At 38.3% G+C, this 26,512-nt stretch overlaps 1 protein-coding gene across 2 annotated transcripts; it reads left to right on the top strand.

The window, feature by feature from the left end:
* On the top strand, nucleotides 1-25,659 carry IREB2 (iron responsive element binding protein 2). 2 transcript variants are annotated; one of them, XR_011812050.1, is made up of 23 exons: nucleotides 1-156; nucleotides 1,131-1,220; nucleotides 4,414-4,579; nucleotides 5,716-5,853; nucleotides 7,704-7,925; nucleotides 9,512-9,581; nucleotides 10,784-10,967; nucleotides 11,448-11,587; nucleotides 12,318-12,489; nucleotides 13,707-13,807; nucleotides 14,375-14,491; nucleotides 15,642-15,801; nucleotides 16,623-16,758; nucleotides 17,463-17,547; nucleotides 18,128-18,284; nucleotides 18,552-18,676; nucleotides 18,938-19,042; nucleotides 19,315-19,457; nucleotides 20,586-20,733; nucleotides 20,821-20,943; nucleotides 21,619-21,804; nucleotides 22,445-24,292; nucleotides 24,433-25,659. XR_011812050.1 is itself a non-coding variant. In XM_027466466.3 (22 exons), the coding sequence occupies exons 1-22, from the start codon at nucleotides 138-140 to the stop codon at nucleotides 22,553-22,555; spliced, it is 2,898 nt and encodes a 965-aa protein (XP_027322267.1). In that variant the 5' UTR covers nucleotides 1-137; the 3' UTR covers nucleotides 22,556-25,659. The 2 variants fall into 2 exon arrangements, 1 of the variants encoding a protein (XP_027322267.1); XM_027466466.3 differs by having other exon boundaries at nucleotides 22,445-25,659.
* The last annotated feature ends 853 nt before the right edge of the window (nucleotides 25,660-26,512 follow it).

The raw sequence follows: 26,512 nt of genomic DNA on the forward strand, positions 1-26,512 counted from the left end.
GACTCTCGCGAGCGGCAGGCGGCGGGGCGGGGCGGGGCGGGGCGCGGCGTAGTCTCGCGAGATCTGTGCGGCCCCGCCCGGGCTCGCTCCCCCCCCGGCGCCGCGCTCCCCCCGCCGCGCTAATATGGTCGCCGGCGATGGACCCTGCCAGGACAGGTCAGTGCGGGCAGCGCGGCGCCCATACGGCCGGGGCTGGCCTCGCCTCCGCCCTCCGCACCGGCGGCACGGGCCCGAGCGCGGGGCTGCGCTGCTCCTCAGCCGGGCCGCCCCCTGGCTCCCTGTGTCAGGCCGGGCTGCGGCAGCGCTGCCTCAGGCCTGCGGCGGGCCGGGGGCGGCAGCGCCGGGCCCCGCACCCCCCCTCCTCCCCCCCCCCCCCCCGTTGTCCGCCGCCACCATCTTGGGCCCCGCGGTGTTGCTCGCGGGGCCGGGGCCTGGCGGCGGGGCCCGTTTGGTGCCCGGCCTCTGCCGAGACAAAGGGGCGGCGGCGGCGGGGTCGGCGCTGGGTGCCGGTGCCCCCGGGAGCAGCCCGGTCCCGTCCCGGCCGCAGCCCTTCTCCCCTGCCCCGCGTTGCGCCTCCTCCTCCCGCTCTCGCTGTTCGCAGCCCAAGGGGCTCGGAGGCACGGCAGCGGTGCGGGCCCTTCGTCTCGTTGGCGATTAAACAAGCCCCAGCCCCTCTGTGAGCCCCCGGCCTTCTCCAGGAGGCGTTTTTCTCCTCACTTAACGTCTGCCAGGAGGCTTGTTTCTGGCTCTTGCTCGCCTGTCATTAGCCAAGCACTTAATGATTTATGCTTTGTAGTGTATCTGGCTCTTATCTAGGTTGGTGAGGTGCATTTATTCTGTCCTGTAGATGGTAAACTGAGACAATAAAGGTCAGACGTGCATGTAGGCTTCTGACTCTGCTGATGACTTGCATGACCTGTACATACCTAGTAATATGAAAATTCCTGTTAGTCACACATCTCCATCGTCAGATGTCTTAATCCACTTGGAAGCTTTTCCATTCATGATTTACTTACAGTCCAAGAGGAACAATTTTTTTGGTAAAACTTGAAATAAAAATCTGGCCTTCTGTCAGTTATCACACCTTCCATTCTTTCGTATCTGCAACTTTTTTTTTTTTTTTTTTTCAGGAAGCCCTTACCAGCCCGTAATTGAAGCATTAACAAACTATCCACAAAAGAGGTTCTACAATGTCTCAAAGCTTGGAGGCTCCAAGTATGGTAATGATAACTTTTAACAGTTGGCAATTAGAACAGTGCCAGTAATAAACACACACCGCTTACTGCTGTAAAACGTTAGGAGATGCAATCGTGAATATGTGGGCTCTTAATAGGTATAGTTGAAAGCTTATTATTTTATGCTCTATTACTGCCTTGTGAAGCTGATTAATAGCTTAGGGCAGGGGGGATAATATTTCATGCAGCTTTTTTTCATCGAGGGAGAAAGCGCAGCAGGTATCACCAGAGTCTTACTCTAATACTACAGATCCGAATAATTTATCTTTTGTTAAAAAATACTGAAGTAACTTGAGAACTGGACTGTAGTGCTTCCAAAAAACTTTTTTTTTTTTAATTACACCTTTGTCCTGTTTGTTGGTGTGCTAATTTCACCTTAACAGTATCTTCAGACAGTGGATAACTGTTTACTGGAATGTAGCTTTTACTGCAGTTGCTGCGGAAGGATGAGTTCTGGTGGTGTACAAACAAATGCTGAGTCTCAGCATGTCATTAGTATGCTATGTGTCACTAAGTGATATGTGCCAAAAAGGTTTTTATTGGGCGTCTGTCTGGTTGCCTCCTAAAAAATAGAAAGCATTTGTGTGTGTGATGGGGGGAGGGTTAGAACTGCAGATGGGGAGAGCTATAGATCACTGTCAGCTGGAATAGGTTTTAATCTTGCAGATAATCAAAGCCTACTTTCGTTATTTTCTTAAGCTTTCATGTTAAACTCATAAAATACTTATACAAATAATATATTATTAGAGTTATTTGGGATTTTATTTCAGTTTTACTTTTTTTTTTTAAATCTGCGTTCCTTAACTAAAAAATTACCAGTGGATATTTCATTTTAAACCTGTGTTTGACAGCAGTAATTACTTGCCTGTCCTTAAAAGGGAATAGATGGGAGCTTTTTCCAGAGCAACAATGGCTGCTGCAAATTTTGTGCAACAGCTTTGTGCTCTTGCAAATTCCGACTAATGTAATGCTGTAGTTAATCTTTCAGATAAGCACGTGAGAAGGAGGTAGAATGCTTCTGTTCATGGCTTTGTCTGAGAAGCAGCAGTAGTGTGGTAGCAACAAAGCCAGTCAGTTCTGCTCTAGTTTTTCTGAGCGTCCTTGTGGCTGGAGTGAGAATTTAAACAGAAGATACTGCTTTCTGTCTGGATGAGTGAGTAAAGCTTGGAGCAGTACTGAAAGTAGTTGGAGAAATGTAGAGAAGTAATGTAAACAGAATAGGATAAGAAGGCCTTTCTCTTCCAATGGAGGCTGAGGTGCAGGAGGTGGAGGCTTCACATTAACTGCATATTGAAAGCATTTAAGTGCAGTGTGGGACAACAACTAATAAGGAATCCATTATCTGGAATTGTTCATTGCATTTATTGCTAGAACATTCATTTTGGCTATTGCTTGTTTGTCCTCTGCCTTGGGGCTTCTGACTATAATATGACAATAAATTAATCAGTTTTCTAATGTAAATGTTAATTGAATTATTTGCCAATTTGTAAGAAAAATCCAATTTTTCTAGTGTTGAAAACATGAATGAGTTATGGGTAAAATGGTAGCCATGAAGACCTCAGGATGATGTAGGACAGGAGGGACATTGAAGATCTAGGCCCATATCCTTGCTGGCACTAGTGCTAACTGGGAGAGCCTTTCTCACTTGAGCTCCACCAATCTGTGAGGATGGAGATTCCACTGCCTCTCTTGACCCTGTGCTTTGCCATCCTCCACATCATCTTCGCTGTATCCTATCACAGTATCCATTCCTGCACCTTCTGACTTTTTTGTGCTTTCAGTGGGCACATCTCAGAGTCAGACTTCTCCTTCTCTGCAGTTCCTGTTAGGCTGTAGAAGACAACAGTTGGTTTGCTTTGCTTTCTCCTCTCAGAGTGAGCAAACCAGGTCTCTCACCTGCTCCTGTGTGACAGGAGCTGCAGCTCCATAACAGCCCTCGGAGGCTCTTCTCTGGCTATGCTTGTTTTGTTGAGATCTGCCACATCCCCAGAGGCCCAAAGCCACACACGGTATTGCAGATAGGACCTTACTGCTGTCTGTTGGGGAGAAGTAATCCCTCCATAGCTGCTACCTGGCCCAACATGCAGTTAGCTCTTACTGCTGCAAGGGTGCCTTGTTTGTTGTTTGCAATCCAGGCAAAAGCAAAACAGTTTGGTTCTGGTTATTTGGCTTTTAAGTGAAGTGGTGGCATTACAGCTGCTTCAGAATAGGTTTGGTGACACTTCTATATTATTTTGATTGACTTGTCTAATTAGACAACAGTAGATGCATGATGAGAACAGTCAGCAAATCCTGTACTGATAGTCCAGAAGTTCATCCACAAGTTAGGTTGAGACCACCAAATCTTAACTCTCTTGGCTAAAACTTGAACTTAACTGTTTAACCCTCTTCTTCCAACTATTTAATATTTCTTACTGTTACCAAGTCATTTGTTTCCTTGAATTATACTGAGAAATATGGTATCTGGAGGAAAATGTGAATTCATCTTTTTTGTTGTTTGTGGGTAATAGTGACACATGCTTTTTTTCTACTTCTGCTTTTTTCATTTTCATTTCCAGTTCCCTGGACTTCACCATGCCAGAAAGCTGTTTCTTTCAATACCTTAATCCAGATCAGAAACAAAGTAACTGAATAGTGAAATGTTAGCTGTAATGTTTTATGAAATATTTTTATGGCACATGTAAGGATGGTTTCTGTTCTTTATATCACTGTTTATCAAAGACAAAGAAAATGATGTGACATTAGTTGCTTTTGGCTTGATGTCTCAAGTAATGATGAACTTTACAGGTTGGAAATCTTTCTGGCATATTCTCATTGCTGTTGCCTGTCACCCATTCTGTTTGGTAATCCCGGCTCTAGATGCCTTGCATGTATCTCCTGCTGGCATAGCATACCTCTTAAGTGTCAGTGACTTAACACAGTGCAGTCAAGGCATTGGTATCTTCTGTTCAAATTCTGTATGGTAATTCCTCTTCTGCAATGTACACGCTCTGCAGCTCGCCTTTCCACATCTTTCAACGAAGATCAAACCCAAAAGCAACTGGACAGTTGGGTTCCCATAGCTCTCATTCTTCTAATCCCTAGCAAACTGGACCTCTTTAGAAATGTGAAATTGTAACTTAGCAAAACACAGAAGCTTAAGGCTGTTGCACTAACTAAGTCACTTTGCCTATCCTAGATGTTCTGCCTTATTCTATACGAGTGTTGTTTGAATCCAGTATCCGTAACTGTGATGGCTTCTTAGTGAAAGAAACAGATGCTATGAACATTTTAGACTGGAAGACAAAACAGAATAATGTTGAAGTGCCCTTCTGTCCTGCCAGAGTTGTTCTTCAAGATTTTACGTAAGTGGAGTGTGTGCTTACATGTGTGCATGAAATACTGTGAAATATCTGTGTAAGCTCACTGAGTAGTAGGTGTACTTTAGCTTGAAAATAGAAGTAGCAGCTAGCCTTTTGATACTGAAATAGCTCTTTCTAAATAGCTCATACACTGCTGCTGCTGTTCAGCAGATATAACGTAATTGCATGTGATGGAAGAATAGGAGTCGTTCGTATGCTACCCTGGTTTTAGCACAGGTTGGTGAGGACGAAGCTGTTGGCCTACAAGGAACACTACAGGATAAGTGCCAAAACACAGATGGAAGTGACAGCATTCTGACTGTAGCCAGATGGCTGGCAGTTCATTGAAATACATAGTTTGTGCTTGAGACAACTGGGGATAACTATTGCTTGCTCCACAAGAATATGTAACCCAGTTCAAAGCATGAAAAATAGATATTTAATAAGTCTCTTAATATATTAACTTTATGTGATTTGAGTATGGCCAAGCTGAAAGGACAGTCCTTCAGCAACTTGCAAATATTAAGTGCCGGATGTCTTGGTGAATCATTATCTTAAGTGTTTATGAAGAAGTGAGGAAATTAAAAAATAAATAAATTAATTTTATTTTGTTTAGCAAGCAAAATTAAGAAGACTGATCTAGTACTGTGTTCTCCCTTCAGTTCTGTACTTCAGCTACTCTTACCTATGTAATAACCAGGGTATCAGCTTCAATAAAATGCTGAGCTTCAGAAATGACAGGTTCTGTAAGAACATTAATACATGCTAACATATTAAAATGTATAGCATGAGCATTGTTTGCAATACAAGATTTTATAAAGTAATAAGCATCTGAAAATTATGTACATCACACTTCAGACGCTTAGCAGGACAAAAGAGCAAATATAATTATTTTCTTTAAGGTGTTCTCATACTTTCTGGTATGTTAACCTAAAGCATGCTGTTTGTTGTGAATTAGTATCAATTCCATTAAATTATAAAAATATTTGGACTTCTTTAAAACTTAGAGAATAGAAAAACAGGGTTATATTGTCTGAAACAGAACTCAAATAGGTAGATATAGACTTAGAAAGAAGTTTCTATATTTTAGAGCATTAATGTCTGATGTTACTGTACTACTTTGTTTTTTCTTCTCTAAGTGGAATTCCAGCAATGGTGGATTTTGCTGCCATGCGGGAAGCAGTGAGAAATGCTGGAGGAGATCCTGTGAAAGTCAATCCTGCCTGCCCAACTGATCTCACTGTTGACCATTCTCTGCAGATTGATTTCAGCAAATGGTAACACCTTATTTTTTTGAGGCAATACATGCTTCTATCTGATGCTGAATTGTGGGTTTACTCTGGTCTTTGTATTGTCCCATCCCATTAAATCACTTGTTGTGTCTGGATCCCTGAAAGTAGACTTGATGGTAGCTTAAAGAGGACCAGATAAAAGTAGCAAAAATAATACTTTAGAGGGAGAAAGAGAATGGTTCTGAGGGGTTATAGATGGAGCTGACAGAATATAAATTCTGGGCAGGAGATTGCTGAAGTAGACTAGGTCTGTTATGTTTTCCAGAAGATAATGTCTCAAGAATGAGGTAGAGTGTTTGTCATTTTTGCTTTGCCCTGTTCTTACTGGTAAAACCTTTTGTTAGGTTAACATAATTGTAAGTCCCTTGTCGCAGCTCTGGAGGAATGGCTTTGCAGTCGGATGTATTGAAGGACTGTAATTTCAGCTCGTAAGTTATGACTGTGACTTCATGTAGGTCTTGATTTTGCTACAGATGAAAAACGGTTGTATAGATTTAGGGGAAGAGTGTACTTGGAGTCTGGAAAAGTATTAGGACAACAAAACTGTCAGCCTGGTTTTCTTCTGACACACACACTGATGTGATGAAAACAGCCTGGGGCTGCCTTGTGGTAGAAACATAATGCTGCAGAAAAGAAAAACTTGATTCAGTGTATGCTGAAGTTCCCTTCTAATACCCTCCACCCCTAATCCCCCTTCATCATGGAGCCTTCCCAAAGGTGTGCAGAACCGTGAATTGCTTGTTCTTTGCTCCAGGCCTTTTCCCCTGAATTATTAGAATTCACAAACTGGGTATGGATATGAGTCATAATTCTGTAGACCTTTCAAGCATATACAGGATTTCCATTTGGTTAATATCTTAGGAGAGTGGAAAATATGTTGCATATGCAGTTTCAGTCCTGTGGTCTGTCTCCTTGTGTCTGAAGAGACAGTGGACTCGATTACATTTGGGCTAGCCTGAAATTATCAGCAAGACCAAGTATTGACAAGAGGTCTCAGTGTGCTGCTTTGTAATGATAAATCAGGTTTCTGTAGTTTCACTTCTGGAAAGCTTGCAGGAACTCAGCAGCTGCTGGCCTAAGATAAGAAACCCTTCCCTGCAGGTTGGTTTGTGCTGCTTTTTACAGCTTGTATCTCCTGCTGATCAGAGGCTCATGGACTAAGTTGGGATTTAGACAAGGTATCCTCTAAGGCCATACAGTATTCTGCAGTTAGATAACTACCTATCTTTCTGTGTTAAAGCTGCAGAAAGCAGTGGCTTTACAAATCAATGATTTCGTAAATAATAATATGTAAGAAGTCATCCATCTTTCACAGCTGGTTTCTTGACTCTCATGGGGAAACTGAATATCCAACAAATAGTGGGTAGTGTGCCATATGGACTTCATTTTTAAAAAAAAGCACGACTTTTGTCTTCTGACAGAATTGATTAGAGCATAAAATGTATCTGAGCTTTTGAGAATTTGTATCAAAAAGCTTAATTAAATAGTAAGTTACATTTCTTTACTTGAAAAAGCTTTGTCATCTTCCTTAATGGATTGTATAAAACATGTATAGTACTACTGTAGAATAAGAAACATGCCAGTCCACTGCTTGTGTGAGGCGCTGCCCACCCATTCCAAGTGTAATGCCCTAAGTTTAGCCTTTGCAACATGTTCTTTTTTTAAACATGATCTTTCATGAATGAATTGATGGAGTTACTTGTCTGGTGTTAATCTTTCAGGAAATTCATTGCAGTTCACTTAACTAGTATAGCGGGGTAATAACTAAGTGAGCTTAAGTGGTTAGGAACAAAACAAACCTCATGTTTAAATGATTCTTCTATTTTATATTACAGTGCAATACAGAATACTCCAAATCCTGGAGGTGGTGAGTCACAGAAGCCGATGGCAAAGCTTTCTCCACTTAAAGTACAGCCTCGGAAGTTACCTTGCAGGGGTCAGACTGGCTGCAAGGGGCCATGTAGTGCTGGAGATTCAAGTCGCAACTCAGGACAGTTCTCTGCGCAGATTGAAAACACGCCAATCCTCTGTCCTTTTCACCTTCAGCCGGTGCCTGAGTATGAAAACTTACTATTTTAATTACTTGCATCTTTCTGTGTTGGGTACTGCCTGGGACAGTTTAGAGAGACACGTCTTTCTAAACATACTTCTGTACTTCTAGTCACACATTCTGTAGACTGGTTCCAGCATCTAGGAGGTCTGATGTAGCAGGTTTCAGTTAGTCTAAATTAGTCTCATTAGTCTAAATTTTTTAGAAGGATTTCAGTAAACAGTGCAGATGGCCATTTGTGTGACTCATGACTGTCATTTTAAATGATATTTTGAGACTTACCTCCTTTCCATACAAGGACAATAAAGCACAGGAGCAATCCTGTGTAAGTTAGAAAGTAAATGTCAATGAAACATTGTTTCATGGCTCAAAGTAAATTTTCATTTCCCTATGGGAGCTTTGCAGGAGTTTTTGGCTCTCAGCCTACACATTACTTCTCTCTCTGTAGTCTCGCAGTCTTTCTGTCACTGAGTTGAAAGTCAGCATACATTCTGCCTTTGTGTAATGGCACAGAGGAACCTCATCTGTTTGTCTTTTCCAGATTTTCAATATTAACAGATCATTGTGTACTGTTCCATCTATGACAATTACATGTAATCATCCTTCTTTCAGCTGCCACCTCTTTTCTCTGATAGACTATTCAGATGTCTATCACCTTGTGCCTGACAGGTGTAGAATTTAAAAGCTGATTGTCTTTGTTATTTTATAGATATGCAAATGTTCCTGCTCAGTGCAGGTGCAGTAACACAGAATTAGTGATGTTTTCAGCAATATTGATGTCTCTGGCAGGAAACCAGCAGTAGCATTTGTTAAGCTGAAGGTTGAATGATGGCTGTCCCTAAGGGCTTTGCAAAACAATATACCTGCTAACCTTCTGACGCTGCAAAGAAGAAAGGAGGAAGGGTCATGATGTAAAATCAGCCTCTGGAGAACTGAGGATTTTTTTTCCTTCCTGCTGTAAAACAAGTGTATTCCTTCCTTGTCCACCTTCTCAAAGCAGAGGTTATTGCTCTTAAGTTGTGGGTTATTCCATAATGGATGACAGTATCTTAATTAATATAACTTACAGAAGATAGTTCATGTTAAGAGACAGTACTAATGAGTAATCGTGAACAAAAAGTAGTGCCATAGAGGAAAAATGTATGGATATGGAGGATAGTTACCATGTCTTAACGTTCTACCCAGTTGCTAAAGGGCTAGTACTGAACATGGAGGGTGTTTTCCACATGAACTAGTGAACACCTTGATTCTTTACAGTAGTTGAAATTTGAGGTGTGCAACTCAGCAGAACATTAATTAGAGGAAAAAGATTCCTTATACTGTAGTACATGCTGGGAATAGATCTTATTTTTTGAGATTAAATGCTTGAGGCAAACTACACCTAAAACTAAATCTGTTCTCGGCACAGATTAAATCAGTTATTTTTGACTGTTTACAGACACTTTGCTGTAAGGAAGGAATTACCTTTGTTTTAATAAACCACTTCAAATTTTGCTGCAGGCTTAAATGAGTCTTTTGTCAAACAAGCAGAAATAACTTGTTTTTTTGTACTTTGAAATTATGGTAGTGCTTGTAAACTTACTGTCTTCCTAGGCCTGAGACAGTATTGAAGAATCAAGAGATGGAATTCGGCAGAAATAGAGAGAGACTTCAATTTTTTAAGGTATGTCTGTGAACTTCAAGCTTTGCGTGGTGTGTGTTTTGGTTGTTTTGAGATCTTGCTCTGTTCTCTGCTGGTGGTCAGGTTTAGATGATAAAAGAAATGTAGTAATTTGGAAATATCAGATGCTAATTAAATCCAAATTTAATATGTGAACAGAAAATTAGCTAATAATAGGTTTATGGCTTGAAATTTAAAATTGTTTAAAATTGTTAGACTGCACAGGTTCTAAACGTAGGTGTCACTTAAAGGGGAGAAAATATTTCTAATTCTGATTTGAAAAAGTTCACTATTTGATTGGTCTCGCAAATGTGATAGTAATGGGCAGACAAAGTAGTTATTTATGAAGCAGTAGTCTTTTAATGTGTTTTAATGAGCTCTGTGCTGTAGATCTCAATGAGCTTTTGAATAAAAGTTTTGCTTTATCCCTATTCCTGTTGAAAATCTTATTGAAGTTAGAAGTGTTGAACAGAAGCTGGTATTGAGGCATTGCTACTCTCCAGCTAGGCAGCCGTGCTAGTAGGCATTGTGATTAATACAAGTCTTCTGTGGCATCAGCATCTTTTTAGTCATGGATCTGCAGGATTGGTATTTGATCCTCATCCACTAATGTTGTTCATGAATTCAACGCAGTGATCCAAAAATCTTTTCATATAAGGAAACTAGGATATTTTTCAGAAAAGCTGCAAATTAGCTTGAATGTTACTGAAAAGGGGAAACTGCCAAGCTGAATTTTGTTACAAGTCTCCATGGCAGTTTCTTTTATATCTAGTATGCTGAGTTTAAGTGTCGTGCACTTCTCTAAATTGCCTGTTCAGTATTATACAGAGATGTAAAACCTGAACTGCAGTCTGCTAAATATTAATGGTCAGGTTCTGTTGTCCAAATATTAGTCTTAGTTGTGCTTGAAAATTAGTTGCATCAACTGGAAGTTAAGACTTCTGCCCAAAGCCCTGTTTTGGGAAGGCAATTATGAATTATTGGTGCAGCCTTTAACAGGAATTGAATTAATTGATTCAATTGCTAATCATTAAGAATATGTAGAATCCAGGGGGCTCATGTAACTCATTGACAACTGAGCCACTTATTCAGTATAACAGTACTTGCTGTTTATCTATTAGCTTTGTCATTTTAGCTGTTTAGTTCTAGTGAGAATTGAATAAGCCTTTGGGAAAAAAATCTTTCTCATTTTGTTAAAATCACAGTGGAGTTCAAAGGTTTTCAAGAATATTTCCATAATTCCACCGGAGACTGGAATGGCGCACCAAGTTAACTTGGAGTATCTGTCAAGAGTTGTTTTTGAAGTTAAAGATTTCCTGTATCCAGATAGTGTGGTTGGCACAGATTCTCATACGACCATGGTAAATGGCTTGGGTATCTTGGGCTGGGGTAAGTATGCGAAGAGTAACTTGATAGCACTTTCAAAGTCATACTAAACTGTTTCCTACTGAATATTTCTGTCTCAAGCATAACAAATTGTCTTGAATTGTTCTTCAAAATGTTTCTTGTTTAATAGTAATCTCAGGTAATCTCATCAACAAATTGATGTAATTTAAAAAGAAAATAGCAAAAAAACCTGTTGATATTGAAGTGCTTTTGGACATGCAGTAAAAAATCTAGAGAAAGGTTTCCTTCCTCATAGGAAATGAATTTAGATGCAGAGTGTTTTGTATTAGGTTGTGAAGTCCAGGAACTTCAGCAGTAATCTTGCTCAATGTCTTCCATGTACAAATATTTATTGGAAAATGTCTGCACTTCTTGCTGTAGCCTTTAGGCTTACAAGGAAGAGCTTTAGTAGATTTTTAGAACTTAAAAATATTTAGTCTGTTACTTAAACTGATGAAAACCAACATAATATTCATGTTACAGGTGTTGGGGGGATTGAAACAGAAGCAGTGATGCTGGGGATGCCAGTTACTCTAACTCTGCCAGAGGTGGTTGGGTGCGAACTGACAGGCACAGCCAGCCCACTTGCTACATCCATAGATATTGTTCTGAGCATTACAAAGGTAAGAGTTCAGTGCCTTCTCAAACCAAGTAAAATGTGTTGCGAGTTCCACCATGGGAGAGGTTGAGAAGAAAATAAAATGCTGGGAGTATTTGTGGTATACCTTTAAACATTCCAGAGTGTTTTTCCTCTGTAGTGGCTTATTTCTAAGTCCTTAAAAAAAAAAAGTCTGTGCAGTACAGAGGAACACAGAAAAGCCTTAATTCCCTTTTTTCTTCTATTTACAGCATGTAGGCTTCTTCTCTAGCTCAAACTTCTTCTGGATACCTTTTTTCTTCTAAAATCCTACTAGACACAAGGCCAATCTATAGTTATAATCTGGTATGACTGAAGAATGTATTTTCTGAAGCCAGGGTTTTGCCAGGGTGGCACAGACTATCCAGATTTAGTAAATGAAAAGCTAGTGTCAAAGCATTTAAGAACTTTGATTGCTTTGAAAATACATTCTGGCATAGTGCTTTGAGAAGCATCTGTATGTTCTTGACTAAGAAATCTGAAGAAATCTGCTGCAAATGGAGGTGTGTGTAATCATGTCAAGTTCCAGTCTAGAGAACTTAGTATCTTAATGGGGTTTGGAGGTTGTTGTTTTTTTTTTTTTTTTTTTTTTTGGCATATGTGGGACTTTGTTTTATTTCAGACAATCATGACTTGCTAATTGCATACTGTTGCAAGAAGTATTGCTTACATTATCTCTTGAGATAACAAATGTTGTTGTGTGTTCTTTTAAACAGCATCTTAGGCAAGCTGATGTTGCCGGAAAATTTGTTGAGTTCTTTGGGAGTGGCGTTTCCCAGTTGTCTGTAGCAGACCGAACCACAATAGCAAATATGTGTCCTGAATATGGTGCTATTCTGAGCTTTTTCCCTGTTGATAATGTGACATTGAAGCACTTAAAGCATACAGGTAAAGATGAAACTTCAGGTACTGGTTCATAGTAATAGTTTCAGATGTGTTAATGCACTTGCAGAAAACTCCATACTTAGAACCCTGCAGAAGACCACTCTTTATCTTGGATTTAACATACAAAATCCTGCCATACAATTATGATCCGTGTTGTGGGATATACTAGGATAAAATTTCTATCCTGTAGAATCCCATGGCCTATTTTGTCTCCATGTATTCCCCATATTTAAGTGAGGCTGTAACTTTTGCACATAGAACACTGGGGCACGGAAAACTGACTTGTCCTTGAGGTTTGCATCCAGTCTGGTTCATTTATCTGATACCTAATTTATTAACATTGTGTTGTTTTTGCTGAACTATTCTTTTGACTTTCAGAATCCTTGTTTTTGAAAGCATGTGTAAACTTTAAAGTATAAGAAAATTCTCATTTATATTTTCAAGAATATATGGAACATAAAATGGCTTGGATTGGAAGGGACATCTGTATATGAAATTAATCCCTTAACCACCTGTAGAATCCTTACGAAATCAACATCTAAAATACTTCTTAAGACGTGAAACAGCGAAAAACCCACAGCATGTTTCTGACTTTCACAGTGATTTTTTTCCTCTGAAAAGCATTATTTCAGTGACATTTGAAGCTAAGGTAGAAGGATGTCCATTCCTTATCAACCTAGAGCAAATGCAGAAAGCCACAGGGTAACAAGCAGCAAAAGCTTGTTGACATTAGTAAGCCTCTCTGAAACCGAAGTCTGTTGTTTTTAAGTACTAGTTAAAATATTTTTAATACCAAATATGCTTTGTCTGGTCAGCATAGATCAAACAAAACAGATTTTCTAACCATGGTCAGTAATATGGGATATTATAGACTAAACACGTGATCTGTCTAAAGTCTCAATAGGGGAAGAAATTAATGAACTTAAGGGAAAAATCTGTAAGTGTAGAGCTAATTGCTAATGTCGAGACAGCTTATTTTGTTCCTTGATTTAAGAGGGAAAGTTCAATTAATTTGAAAACAAATAAAGAACAAACAAAATGTGTTTTAATTCATATGTCATTCTTGATAGCTCCTAGATGGTGTGGTACAGAAGTGGTGTGCCTTGGAAAAAGGACTACTTTGGATGTTCAGGGATAATTTTAGATTGAAACAGTCTCAATTTCTGAGAGCTGTGTTTTGTTTTTATTTATTTGACTTTTTCATGTTTGTATTTACTAAGGTTTTGACAAGGCCAAGCTTGAAGTCATGGAAGCATATCTTAAAGCTGTGAAGTTATTTAGAAATGATGAGAGTTCTTCCAGAGAACCTGAGTATTCCCAGGTATGCTTGAAATGACTTGTTTTCTATTTGTTTGTTTCTCTAACAAGTAACAGCGGCTGATTTATGTATCTCCTGCTGTAATTTGTATTGGTTTAATGAAGTTGTATTTAACTCACAATACTAAACAGGGCATGTTTGCAAAACTTGGGTCGGGGTAGGAGAAAGGGGAAATGATGTTCATTCCAATGAAGAGGTATGTGTTTTAATTCCTGTCACTCCCAAGTAACTGTGCAAGTCTTAGGGATGGTAGAAAGTTAGGGGATAATGTTGAAAGCAGTTTGAAGAAGAACCTTTTAAGGTTTGGCTAGACAACATGTTTTTACCCCAAAAGGTTGGACCAGATGATCTCAGAGGTTCCTTCTAACCTGGGCTATGATTTTGTGATTTCTATGATTTTGTGATTGATAGCCTTGTACAGTGAACCATCTTGAAAATTGAAGGCTAGAGTTTTAATGTCTCAGAACACTGGTATTTTAAACAGAACATGTCCTGGGTGTCTCAAAGGAGTGTATTAAATAATGTGGAGCTGGGATTGATTAATGCATGCTTCTTTTCTTTCTTTTTCAGATAGTGCAAATTAGTTTAAGTTCTATAATTCCGTATGTCAGTGGCCCCAAGAGATCCCAAGATAGAGTGGCTGTTAATAACATGAAAAGTGACTTCCAAGCCTGCTTAAATGAAAAGGTTTGTACGACAGATGTACTCTTTGAAAGGCACCATAATCCACACAAGTAAATGTTGTTTACTCCTTGCACACCTACTGAGCCCTAGTTATTACTATGTGAACAGATAATCTAAAGATACTATTTTTTTGCTTGACAAACATCCCCAGGGTAGTAGCTGGTAAATTGTAGACATGTTCATCACAAACATAATATTCAAAAATCCTTATTCTCATAATTTAGACCATACAGAGGGAAACTTTAGTAATGGATAGTGTAAGCCGGGGAAGTGTTTTATTTTCTATTTTTTTAAAGAGCTGCATTTTACTTAATCTCCTAAACAGAACTAACAAGAGGAAGAAGTCCATCTTGTGTTAAAGGAGATGCAGAAAGACTTAGAAGATTTGAAGCTTCCTAGTGGTCTAGGTTTTTAAATTCTGTTTCATCCACCTTAACTTAGCACAGAACTTTTTGCTTGCAGCGTAATTTGACTTCAGAGGAAGTTATTTCACTCTTAAATTGGTATTTTTGGTTTGCAGTAAGCATAAGCATCTAAGAACGTAGATAATACAGAAATGCATGGTCACTTTTAATATTGCTCATTCAAGTTAAGGGCTAGCAACGATATTTGGTCTGAAACATTTCCACTTAGAAGTTCCATCAAAACTCTTTGGCTTTAGCATTTCTGGCTTGTAATGAGGTATATAAAATGGAATCATCAGTTGTGGTGGGGAGAGAAATCAGAACAGATTATGGATGACAGTGCTGCAGAGCTGGAGGAGCTAGTTTGCATTTAGTTATCCTTTTCAAATTTGTCTTAGGTATGTATCTAATTCAGAAACAAGCATTATATCAAATGAGATATATTCTTAATATACTCCTAAGAAACTTAAGGAACTGTTCTTACTGTTCTTTTGTGTGTAGCAAGAAATACGTGGCATCAACCATGCTTTGATTGGCATTTGTTCACAATTGTTGAAAAGTCAATGTATCTACAAAGAAAGGATAAGACTGTTATATGTATGGCAAGTGAGGTGTGTGAACTGATCCAAAATCTGCGTAAGGGTTCCTAATGGGACAGCTGATTATTAGTCTGAAATGTGTGTTCACTTGGTCAGGCTGTAATGTCATACTTAATATATAACATTTGCTAACATGTTTTTGTTATCTAGACTGGTGTTAAAGGGTTTCAGATTGCAGTTGAGAAACAGAATGACATTGTACCTGTTCAGTATGAAGGAAATGAATACAAGCTATCTCATGGCTGCATTGTCATTGCTGCAGTAATCAGCTGTACCAATAATTGCAATCCATCTGTCATGCTTGCTGCAGGTATGTTGTCTGGTAGCAACCTGATCCTAATGTTGTGCCCATGTTTATACAGCCTTTACCTTCATTTTCGTAGGTTCTCTGTAATGACTTGAAGGTTTTAAATGGTGTGCTTCTAGCCTTAAAATTCTACGTTCAAGAGGTTAGATAGTGTGAGATTTTCTTCAGTAATATGATCTCAAAATTTGTCATAAAGTAGTTGTAATAACAGTAATTCAAAAATATTTCTATTTGCTAGCATTTCAACAGGTAACCAGGTTTAGTGCTACCTTCAGGCAGATGCCCATTTTGAAACAAGTTGGTGCAGAAGGTGGGCTTTGTCATAGATGGTAATAGCTTGAACTGTATGGTTAGCAGCAGAGCCTGGAAGGTAAATCCAGTTTGCTGAACAATTGCTTTGTGCCTTAACAGTTAGGTACTATGTGTTATGTCTTTATAAGATGCATGTAATTTTCCTGGAACAGTTACATCTTCTCAGACCTTGCTTTGTTTCCTTTAAGATCCCTTGTGGCTAAAGCAAGTTTCGCTTTGAAGCTGTGTGACCTTTATCAGTAGAAGAGTGCTGTACTGATGGCCAGCTATAACATGGGAAATATTTTTGTTATAGAAGAGAAAATGGGCATCTACAGAGCAGGAATGAGAGCTAAAACCTGAATGATATTGTTACAAATAAAGTAACTTTATTCAGACAAGTAGTTACTTTAATAAATTGGAGGTCCCCATGGCCTTTTTTATGCTTGGTTTAAATAAGCTAGCATCATGTAAATGTTATTTTAAGGGGTATACAAAACATAAACTGTCTTTTTTTTTTTTTTGTCTTGTAGGACTTCTGGCCAAAAAAGCTGTTGAAGCTGGCCTAGTGGTAAAGCCCTACATAAGAACAAGTTTATCACCAGGCAGTGGAATGGTTACGCATTACCTCAGTTCAAGTGGAGTATTACCATACCTCAGTAAGCTTGGGTATGTTTTGATTCCTGTTCCATTTGTAATTTCAGAAAAATAGTTCACATGGGTTCTTGTACAGGTTGATAGCCATGCTTGCTATTCACTTTGGGATGGCTAAGTCTTAAGCTTGCTAGTCTGTCATTTTAGCTATGTGTTTATTTAGGGTTGTTTCACTGTTTTACTCCCACCTTAGAATTGTGTAAAGTTTTACTGTAGCTGAGCTCTGACTTTCAGTAACAATCCACATATGTGTGAGTATCTTTCTCGGGATGTACTAGTTCATGTATTTTGAAAGTGGAAGCTGGATGTAAATTCTTCAGGGCAGTCTGTTAATATTCAGCCTGAATTGGCCTTTTCATGCTTTCGTGGGGTGTTTAGCATGCTTTTGGTTACTTGGTAGAAATACTAGTTAGATTAGGTTCATATTTCTCTAATAGTGCCCAGCTGCGCGCTAAGAGGAACATAACTGCCTTTGCTTTGCTAGTATTTAAGGAACTGAAACCTTTTGAGGTATTTTATTTGATTAACCTTGATTGGTTACAAAAATTTTCTTGCGTCAATGAGATGCAATGTCTGCCATTAAATTCCTAAAATGCCTAATTAATAAAGGGGAAGAAAAATCCTCTTAGGGACAACTAGTAAAAAAAAAATGCTTTTTGCTAACAAACTGCTCTTAATCAAGAAGTACATTAAATCATTGTGATGTTTTTTTATTGTAGGTTTGAGGTTGTCGGTTATGGGTGTTCAACCTGTGTTGGAAACACTGCTCCCCTTCCAGAAGCCATCAGGAATGCAATAAAACAGGTAGAGGTCCAAGGCTTGTTGAATACAGAAACATACTTGTTATAGGGTTGAATGACTAAGAAATACAGGAATCTGCAAAGGAAACTTTGTTCTTGGTTTGGACGTAGTAATATTCTCAAGCCTCTGCATTTCAGAAGGAGACCATTGATTGGTGTGTAAAATAAATGTAACGTGGTCTTCATAGCATACAGATACAAACTGTAAGATAAATACATAGGAGCTAACCTTAGGAAGAATGTAATGTGCAAGGAGTTTTAGGAGTTATGTCCTGGATTGATTTGAACCAGCGGTGTCCAAATAGCTGCAGCACTTTTCTCCTGTGAAATAGAAGGAAGAGGTAACAAATTAGACAGGAGTTCACTGAAGTGACTGGAGGACACATGAAAGTTGAGAAAAATCCTTTTGATGGTAGGAGGAAGAGAAGGGGTAGCACTGGAGAACAAAGTGCCTTTGTGTTGAAGAATTAGGATATCTTTTTGAAGTGGAATGCTAAAAGCACATCTTAGTCATCAAAAAAATAACACAAGCTGTTGTAGTACTATGAAGTCCTGAAAAAGTTACATCTGGATCTGACTTTCAGGGTGATATAATTGCCTGTGGAGTGCTGTCTGGAACAAAGAACTTCGAAGGACGGCTCTGCGACTGTGTCCGTGCCAACTACCTTGCTTCTCCACCGCTAGTAGTTGCTTATGCTATTGCAGGCACTGTTAGAATAGACTTCGAGACTGAGCCTTTGGGTAAGTATTTCCATATGTCTCATATTTCTAATGCATATCTAGAAGAAGTTTCTTCCTGTGCATTTCAGCATAATATAACAGGATATTTGAAGAGAATGCACAGTTACATTTGATGTTGCTAGCAGCTAAAACAAAACATCCACTTAACTGTTTCTTAAATTCTTTGTCTCTGAAGAGCTGAGTGTGTGTACATATATGAATATAATGTGTATTAATAATCTAAGTATTTTGCTTCAAAATTGCTTTTCTGTTTAAAACCGTCCTCAGGCACTGGCTTTAATGGCAAAAGTATCTACCTACGAGATATTTGGCCCACCCGAAAAGAGCTACACACAGTGGAGGAAGAGTGTGTGATATCATCCATGTTTAAGGAATTGAAAGAAAAAATGGAGGTAAGAATGGTCTTTTGTTCTAAATAACTTAGAGGGCATTTCATTATAGTTTTATATTCCAGTTGAATGTGATTGGATTGTCAGTTATTTCTATTATGCTAAAGGAGGATTTGACTGATATGGTTACCTATATACTACAAATTACCTTATTGATATTATTTCACATAACTTAAAAAAAAAAAAATCACCGAAAGGTCTTTGCTTTCAGAATGTAAAAAGACTGTAAACAAATTCCTGTTCATTTTGGTTACTTTTATGTAGAAGGGAAACAAACGATGGAATTCACTGGAAGCACCTGAGTCAGCTTTATTTCCCTGGGATTTGAAATCTACTTATATCAGATGTCCTTCCTTTTTCGATAAACTTGTAAGTACATTAGATCTACCTACCAGACTATATGCATTAGATTTAAGTAAGGGAATAGCTGTTCCAGTAAAGCTTTGATGTGTAAGTATCAAATTTGATCATCGCTAATACTTGTCTTCTAAATACTGTTTGTATATTTGGAACGAGGGGAGCCTGTGCTTTCTCTTCATATGTTGCAGATGCCTGTTATTTCTAAAAGGCTCTTAGAAGAAAAATGGGTGTTATCCATCTTGTTCAGTTCCCCCTCATCACATCTCCCCCTTCTCTTTTAGGCCAAAGAACCAGTTTCACCACAAGCAATTGAAAATGCCCATGTCTTGTTGTATTTGGGAGATTCTGTAACTACAGATCACATATCCCCTGCTGGAAGCATTGCAAGGAGTAGTGCTGCTGCGAAGTATCTGACCAACAAAGGGTATGTTTTTTCATATTAAACAGCTCTGATTATATCAGAGGATTGCTTTACAAGTCAAATAACTGATCATCATTGTTGCTTGTCAATATAAATACCTATCTGCATCAAGTGGGGATTGTACATGGTTAAGCAAAATAGTAATTGCTACTGGGATTTATAAGTAATCATTGATCTTGTGGTCCTGTCTAGCGTTATATCAAACAACTGAGACCTACTGCAAGAGCTCCTTGTTATAACTGTTAAGGTAACATCTGCTGCCAAATACAGGCCAAAGCAAAAATGACTTCTTAATTTACAAAGTGTGATCTTACGTGAATGTGAGGTTAGAGACTGCTCCTGTTATCAGCCTCAGGAAGAGTCGGATAGATGTGCAGAACAGATAAGAAGTTCGAGAAGCATGTATCATTTGAGAAAGTGAAGCCTGGTCTTACAAATGTAAATTTGGTGCTCTAGATTATTTCTGCATCAAACAGCATCTTGCAGTGGTAGTACTGGGTGCCTTTCATCTCTTCTGAAATTCTGAAGAGTCCATGTAATGAGATGCTGATCTCTTCAGTGTCACAACTCCACTGAGTATTTTGGAAATTGTTTTGTACTATATTGCAAAGATGTATTATGATTAGTATCAGTGGAGCATGACAAAATAGTACCCTGTGGTGTGGACTCTGTGTTTTTAACTTGTATTCAGTCTGAATGAGTAGTATTAAAAGAGAATGGATGTTTGCTCCTAAGATGGTGGTTTGATTTAAGAGTAAAGCTGTCATTCTGGTGCAATATTTATTGATAAACATGCTGTTAGAGGTGAGAGGATAAGTAACCATGCTTTTTGTAAGATAATTCCTGTTTTAAATACCATACTGTTTGTAACACTTGATAATGAAGTTACAGAAAATGCATTTAAAATTTCAGCTTTCATGTAACAATGATTTACATGTTCATTATATTATTATAATAGTATCATAATTATAATAAAATTAAAACAATTGCATTTGTCAGATAAATAGGTCTTTACCTCTTGTGCTGATAACTTAATGTTTTTGAGATGCTGTGATACTTAAAATCATAATATCGTTCTAAATAAGGTAATCTTTGAAATGACTGATTCCCTTCTAAATGTTTTTATTGTAGACTCACACCTCGTGAATTCAACTCTTATGGAGCTCGAAGAGGTAATGATGCTGTGATGACAAGAGGTACCTTTGCAAATATCAAGCTTCTGAATAAGTTCATAGGAAAACCAGCTCCTAAAACAATTCATTTTCCATCTGGACAAACGGTAAAAATATTTGTTTTTATAGCTACTTTAAAAAATGTGACATGAATTTAGAACTCACTCAAATTATTTCATTTTTTTATTCCACAGCTAGATGTGTTTGAAGCAGCAGAGTTGTACCAGAAAGAAGGCGTTCCTGTAATTATTTTAGCAGGAAAGAAGTATGGACTAGGTAGCTCAAGAGACTGGGCGGCAAAAGGACCTTTTCTACTGGTATTGCTGGTTGTTTTTTGACAGCTGTGTTTTTTGGTACTTTAAAAGAAAAAATAGCTTCGGGTATAAATTTGTTTAGAAACTGTCTCCAACCTCAAATATAATGCCACATTTTGTTTGTAAAAACGTAAGTAATTTCTTTGCTAGAACTTCTGTAGAAGAACCTTCGTGGAAAAGTGACTGGTCAGAGGAGTAAATCTGCATTTCATAAATGTGTAGCTTACAAACATGTAACTTAGCATCCTAGACTCCAGACATTGAGGTAGATTAGTTATTTATCTAGTGTTGGACTCTGGTTGGTTTCTATTGGGATTTTACCATCTAGCTGTTATAGACTAATTCCTTGTAATATTCATAATATATTTGGAGTTAGTCATTCTTGCACCAGTCTGGAGTAATAGAAGCAACTGCATTGCATGTGGGACTTTCTCCCTGATAACTACAGCATCGTCACTTCATTCTAAAACTGTTTCATACTGTATGGGCCTGCTCCAGCTTATTTGCTTTTGGCTAGCAATAAAGCTAAAAGATGTTACCTACATACAGGATTCGTACAAAGCACTCTTCTTCACCTTGTATTGCAAGATTTTCTACATAAATTATTTGAAGCTTGCTTTTGTATTTAACTTTAACTCACTACTGTACTGAAATACTAAATTTTGTGTGTTTTTGCAGGGTGTTAAAGCTGTCCTGGCTGAAAGCTACGAGAAGGTCCATAAAAGCCAATTGATTGGAATAGGCATAGCTCCACTTCAGTTTCTTCCTGGGGAAACTCCAAATACTTTGGGTCTCACTGGCAGAGAGCAGTTTTCTATATTGTTCCCTCCAGAGCTGTCGCCTGGAATGACTTTGGATATTAAGGTATTTCTGCAGTATTTTTTCAATTTCTTACTGAACATGCTCATGATTAATTACTTTCTGTGTTTTCAGTCCTGATGATTGGAGCAGGAAAGAGTATTTGATCTTCTTCGAAAGTAAACTGATACTCTGGCCTAAAGTTTGACCTAGTAATTGAAGTTTACTGAAGTACATATAAACATATTAGGTAACAAGCCTTCCTTCTATGCACTCCTTGTGCAGCCTGAAATCCTTGATTTTTAATTTTTTAGCATTGCTTTCCCCCTTTATGGGCACTCCGTTAGGGTAGAATTGCGTCTTAGCTCATTCAGGTTCTTTGAAAGACAAGAGTGAAACTATTTGAGGAGGGTTCAGCTTTCCATCCTGTGTAAAGGATCTTTATGTTAAATATAATCTGCCATTTTAAGGAAGTGGCTCTTTGTGGTTATGGGTAGTGTAGTAACAATATATAGCATGTCCCCAACTGGATGGAAGCTGGTAGAGTAGGCTTCGTTCTATTCCCAGAAGTCTCTGTTCTGCAGTGACAGATAATCAAATTGAATTTGCTTGTGTTAGACAAAACTTGGGGTTAGAATACTAAGAATAAGCAAGGGGAGGTGAAAGGAAAACTCTTGATTGTGGTCTCTTTGTTTTTATTTTGAAGACAAGCACTGGAAAAGTGTTCAGCGTGATTGCCTTGTTTGAAAACGACGTGGAGATAACTTTATACAAATATGGTGGAAGTCTAAACTTTGTGGCTCGAAGATTCTTATAGTAACTACTGACTCTATGGGTACCTTGCATTAACTGGTAATCCTGAAAATGCCTTGTGTGAACCCAGGAATCTGTACTGTGGAACTGCAAACAGTCCTAGTGTGCTCAAAGTTACTTCGTCCATGGATGTAAAAGATTGTGAATCATTGTAACTGCAACAAGATCCTTCCTGATTTTAAATAATATTCTAATGGTGCTATTAAACATTGCTAAAATCAACATGTGTGTTGTGGCAGAGAGCTGTAAGTATGGAGGGGATGTTTTATGAGACCATTTTGTAAATAAACTACACGAAATCTGAAACTGATTGTGCTGAAGATTATTATGTAAGTTTTTCTGCAGTTGTTTCCACTTAGTTTTTGCACCTGTAAATCTGTGTACTGCTGTTTGTTGGTTTAAGGGTAGCAGATGGTATGAAATGGTAAAGGCCAGACGTTTTTTGGCATCAAAATCTTAGAACAGATCTTCAGTTTTGAATTACCTGCTCTTTAAATTATGCGCTGAGCAAAAGGCAGTCCACAAGGCGCACGGTGTCCTGTATGATAGATCATGATTTACCTTATGGCATTATATCCCTTACGGATTTTAAACTGCTCACACCATGAAGTACTGTGTGCTGGAAGTATGAAGTTTGCATGGGCAACATCTCCGCATTTAAGAAAATGCCCACGATGTATTTTGTTCATGCTGATCAAATATAGCACCCTGGCCTTTTGGTAAGCTGCAATTTGTCATGTCTACCTTAAGGTGTGCAGTTTGTCCTTTATGCCATCAGGTTTTTACTGTAATGTTTGATATCATTACCCAAAGTACTTCCCTTTAGAATTTTAACCTTTAAAAAACTTTATTATGACTGTTTAAATTCCTCTGCTATAAACACAGCATATGTCTAATAAATTCTACTTGTCAAATGTTAACTAGCTGAGATAGCCATGCAGCCTTTTACTGCTTTCTAATATGCTGTTAGTTTGCAGCTCTTCTGAACAAGTATCATATTCCCCAGCTGAAGATCTCTGGATACCGAACAAATTTGGCTCTTAGCCACTGCAACTCCAATAAATGTAATTATCAGTGTATTGGTGATTAAAAAAAATAATAATCCACTGTTGCATATTTAATGTTAATGAAAGATGCATAGTTTCAGCATAAGTGCATTTGTTTTTATCACTGCAATAATCATTGATTTTTCTAATCAGAGCAAGTGAGTCTTTACCGATAGCTTCAAGATAGCTATTTCTGTGCTCCTATATCTTGAACAGCTTCATAGTACCACTTATTATTATGCAGAGATAACTTCTTTTGAAGGGCAAAGCTGCAATAACTTGCCTATAACTTGTCGAGATTTTGCTTTTAGGATTTTGCTCTTGATAAACATTGTCTTAAATGTCAAAACTTGTAAGAGGAGTACATTAGCTTTACTACATGTGCTTTATTTAAATTTATAACCAGACGCTAAGCCAGTTGACTTGCAGAATAAGATGCTATTTAAGGATTTGAATGGTGTAGGTGTGACATGCCTAAAAATATAAAGTAAAAAACCTGACAATTATATCAATACAGTATAATTTCTGGACAGTTCAAATGCTATGTTCCATTTCTTTGGCATAATTCTGATATATCTTATTTTACTAGCCAAAATTCCTTAAGGTTTGAAATTCTATATGCTTCACTAATTTGGCTGTTTTTCTTTTAGTTGAAATGAAAAAAACAACCAACATTCCAGTGACTCATACCATTGGTGGGTACTAAATCAATGCATTTTTGAATACTGTATTCAACTGAATGCTGAATGAGTGTTCTGCGGTATGCTTTTGGCTAATTTTATCAAGAGTTAAGATCTTATTTCTTGTATAACAGCGTCTAATACTTCTTTTTCAGCTCAAGGATATATTCTTAATTGAAGAAAATGCATGTTCATTATTGAGGAGCAAATAAGACTTTAGAGCTGCCAGGTAATGATGCCTCATGCAGATGATAAATGAAAATACAGCTACCAAACTCTTGAAAAAATTTTTCTGTAACTGCTTATGCTTGAGTGGGATGCAGCTCCCACCTTCTCTAGTGCAGTAACACTCATTGCTTCAGACGGAGATAGTGATCCAAGCCATTTTAAGGTAAACCAATATTGTGAAGTTACGTGCAATTTCAAGGGCTGTGACTTATCCATGAGTTATTGTCACCAATAAAAGTAGTCATCTCTTTTAAGAAACTTGATGGCTTCATTTATCATAGCAACTACTTGAAATCTGCTGCACTCTTATGCCTTAACATCAATGAACAACAGCTCAAAGCAGAGATGCTGTTAACCTTGAGGCTCATGCTGATAGCATCTCGGTCTCTTGTGCAGACTGACTCCTACCCTTAGGATCTGTACGTATGAAGTGTAGCAGGTGCTGAGAGGAACAGTGCTGCTTGCATAGCCATCTCCTGCTTCTTGCGTGGTAGTGAACTGCCAGTGAAGAACCCTTGTGTGATTATCCATGGCAGCGTGCCTGTCCCTTCTCCCCATGTGCAGCAGTGAACATTACAAATTACACAGTCCAGGTCAATAATTCAGCAGTGAAGGAGGGACATTTGACTTTGAACATAGTGCTAGGAACCTGTGAGCAACAGTGAAGTTTGCCTTCTGGCAGTGGCAGTATACAATACAGTCTGAGGATTGCTGTGATCACACAAAAAAGCATTGTTCAATCAGACTTCATAGCATCTTAAAATATAGGAGAAAGTGCTCCTTTCTGAGGAAGTGACTGTGTTAGATGTATGTAACCTAGAATTCTGTCTCCAGTTTGATTTGGAGAAGAATCTATTACAGTTTTTCTAAACATTTACTCTGTGCCCTTCCCCCCCCTCCAAATGACAAAACTTTGGGATAGTGTTGATGTTTATACACTTTACACTGAAGTTTAAGGACATGAAATTATGTATATTGATAATATTTAAGCAACTGCAAATCTGTCTGCTGTTTAAAGCCAACAAAACAGTCATAAGTTTTAAGTTCAGTAAGTATTGTATAGCTGTATCTTACAAGAAGTTCAGTTGATGACAATTGTGCATAAAATGTTACTGATGCTGTAAATTATTTTTAATAAAGAAAATTGTATCACAGTTCTTGTAGTTACCATCTATTTTTAATAGATCGTGTAGAATAAAGTTAAAATGACACGAAGTCTGGAAGTGTAGGGTGAATAAGGAAAAGGGTATCATTATGCATCAGTGTAGTTTTCTCTTTAGGAGTATCTCATGTGGTTTTCCAAAGCGTGCTTAATCAGTTTAGAAGAAGGCTTCCTTTGTCAGCTGAGCTCCAGATATCCCTGTGGTTATTAAATCAAATGACTAATGAATAATCTGCTTATTTTTCTTAAGGTAAACATCTACGTCAATTTAGAATGTAGATCAACCCATGTATCAAAGCAGACTGCTGACTAAGGTTACATTTATGGCATGTAGAGCTTACGTATGTGACAAGTTTTTCCGAAGTTGACTTGGGGCTATCTGACATGAGCCTGTCCTCAAAGACTTGCATTCAGAAGAGGCAATTAAACTGGTATCCAATGCAGATGGTAATTTTATTTTTCTTACAGATAATGGTAGGAAAGGCTGAAGTACAGCTTTAGCCCTGGGGGTTGCCTTATGAATGCAGCATGCTTTCCACCAGAATACCAGGCAGGCAAGAAGCATGCGTAACTGTCTTAAATGTTGGCCCTGCTGTCTGGAGACTAAGGCAGGACTAACTGTAAAATGCACTGTAGTTATTGTTTACGGAGCGAGTGAGGACCTTCTGATTACATACTTTAGTCACAAGCATAGCAAGAATAGCAATGCTTTCCTGTTATCTCTGTTGCCCTTCAGTCAACTAAACCTTCTGTCTCAGAAATTGAGAGAGAACCTTCAGTCTTCTAGAGCACCTCTAATCTTAAAAAGCTCATTTGTGATTTCATGGGGCTGGGAGGCCCCTTGC

Source organism: Anas platyrhynchos, chromosome 11 (assembly GCF_047663525.1).
Source record: "Anas platyrhynchos isolate ZD024472 breed Pekin duck chromosome 11, IASCAAS_PekinDuck_T2T, whole genome shotgun sequence".
NCBI classification, from domain to species: Eukaryota; Metazoa; Chordata; class Aves; order Anseriformes; family Anatidae; genus Anas; species Anas platyrhynchos.

Excerpts from the sequence above, each read along its gene's own strand:
- IREB2 (XM_027466466.3), top strand. Across the intron at positions 16,759-17,462 it reads CCATACCTCAGTAAGCTTGG|GTTTGAGGTTGTCGGTTATG; the intron begins GTATGTTTTGAT and ends TTTTTATTGTAG. Across the intron at positions 18,677-18,937 it reads AATTGAAAGAAAAAATGGAG|AAGGGAAACAAACGATGGAA; the intron begins GTAAGAATGGTC and ends ACTTTTATGTAG.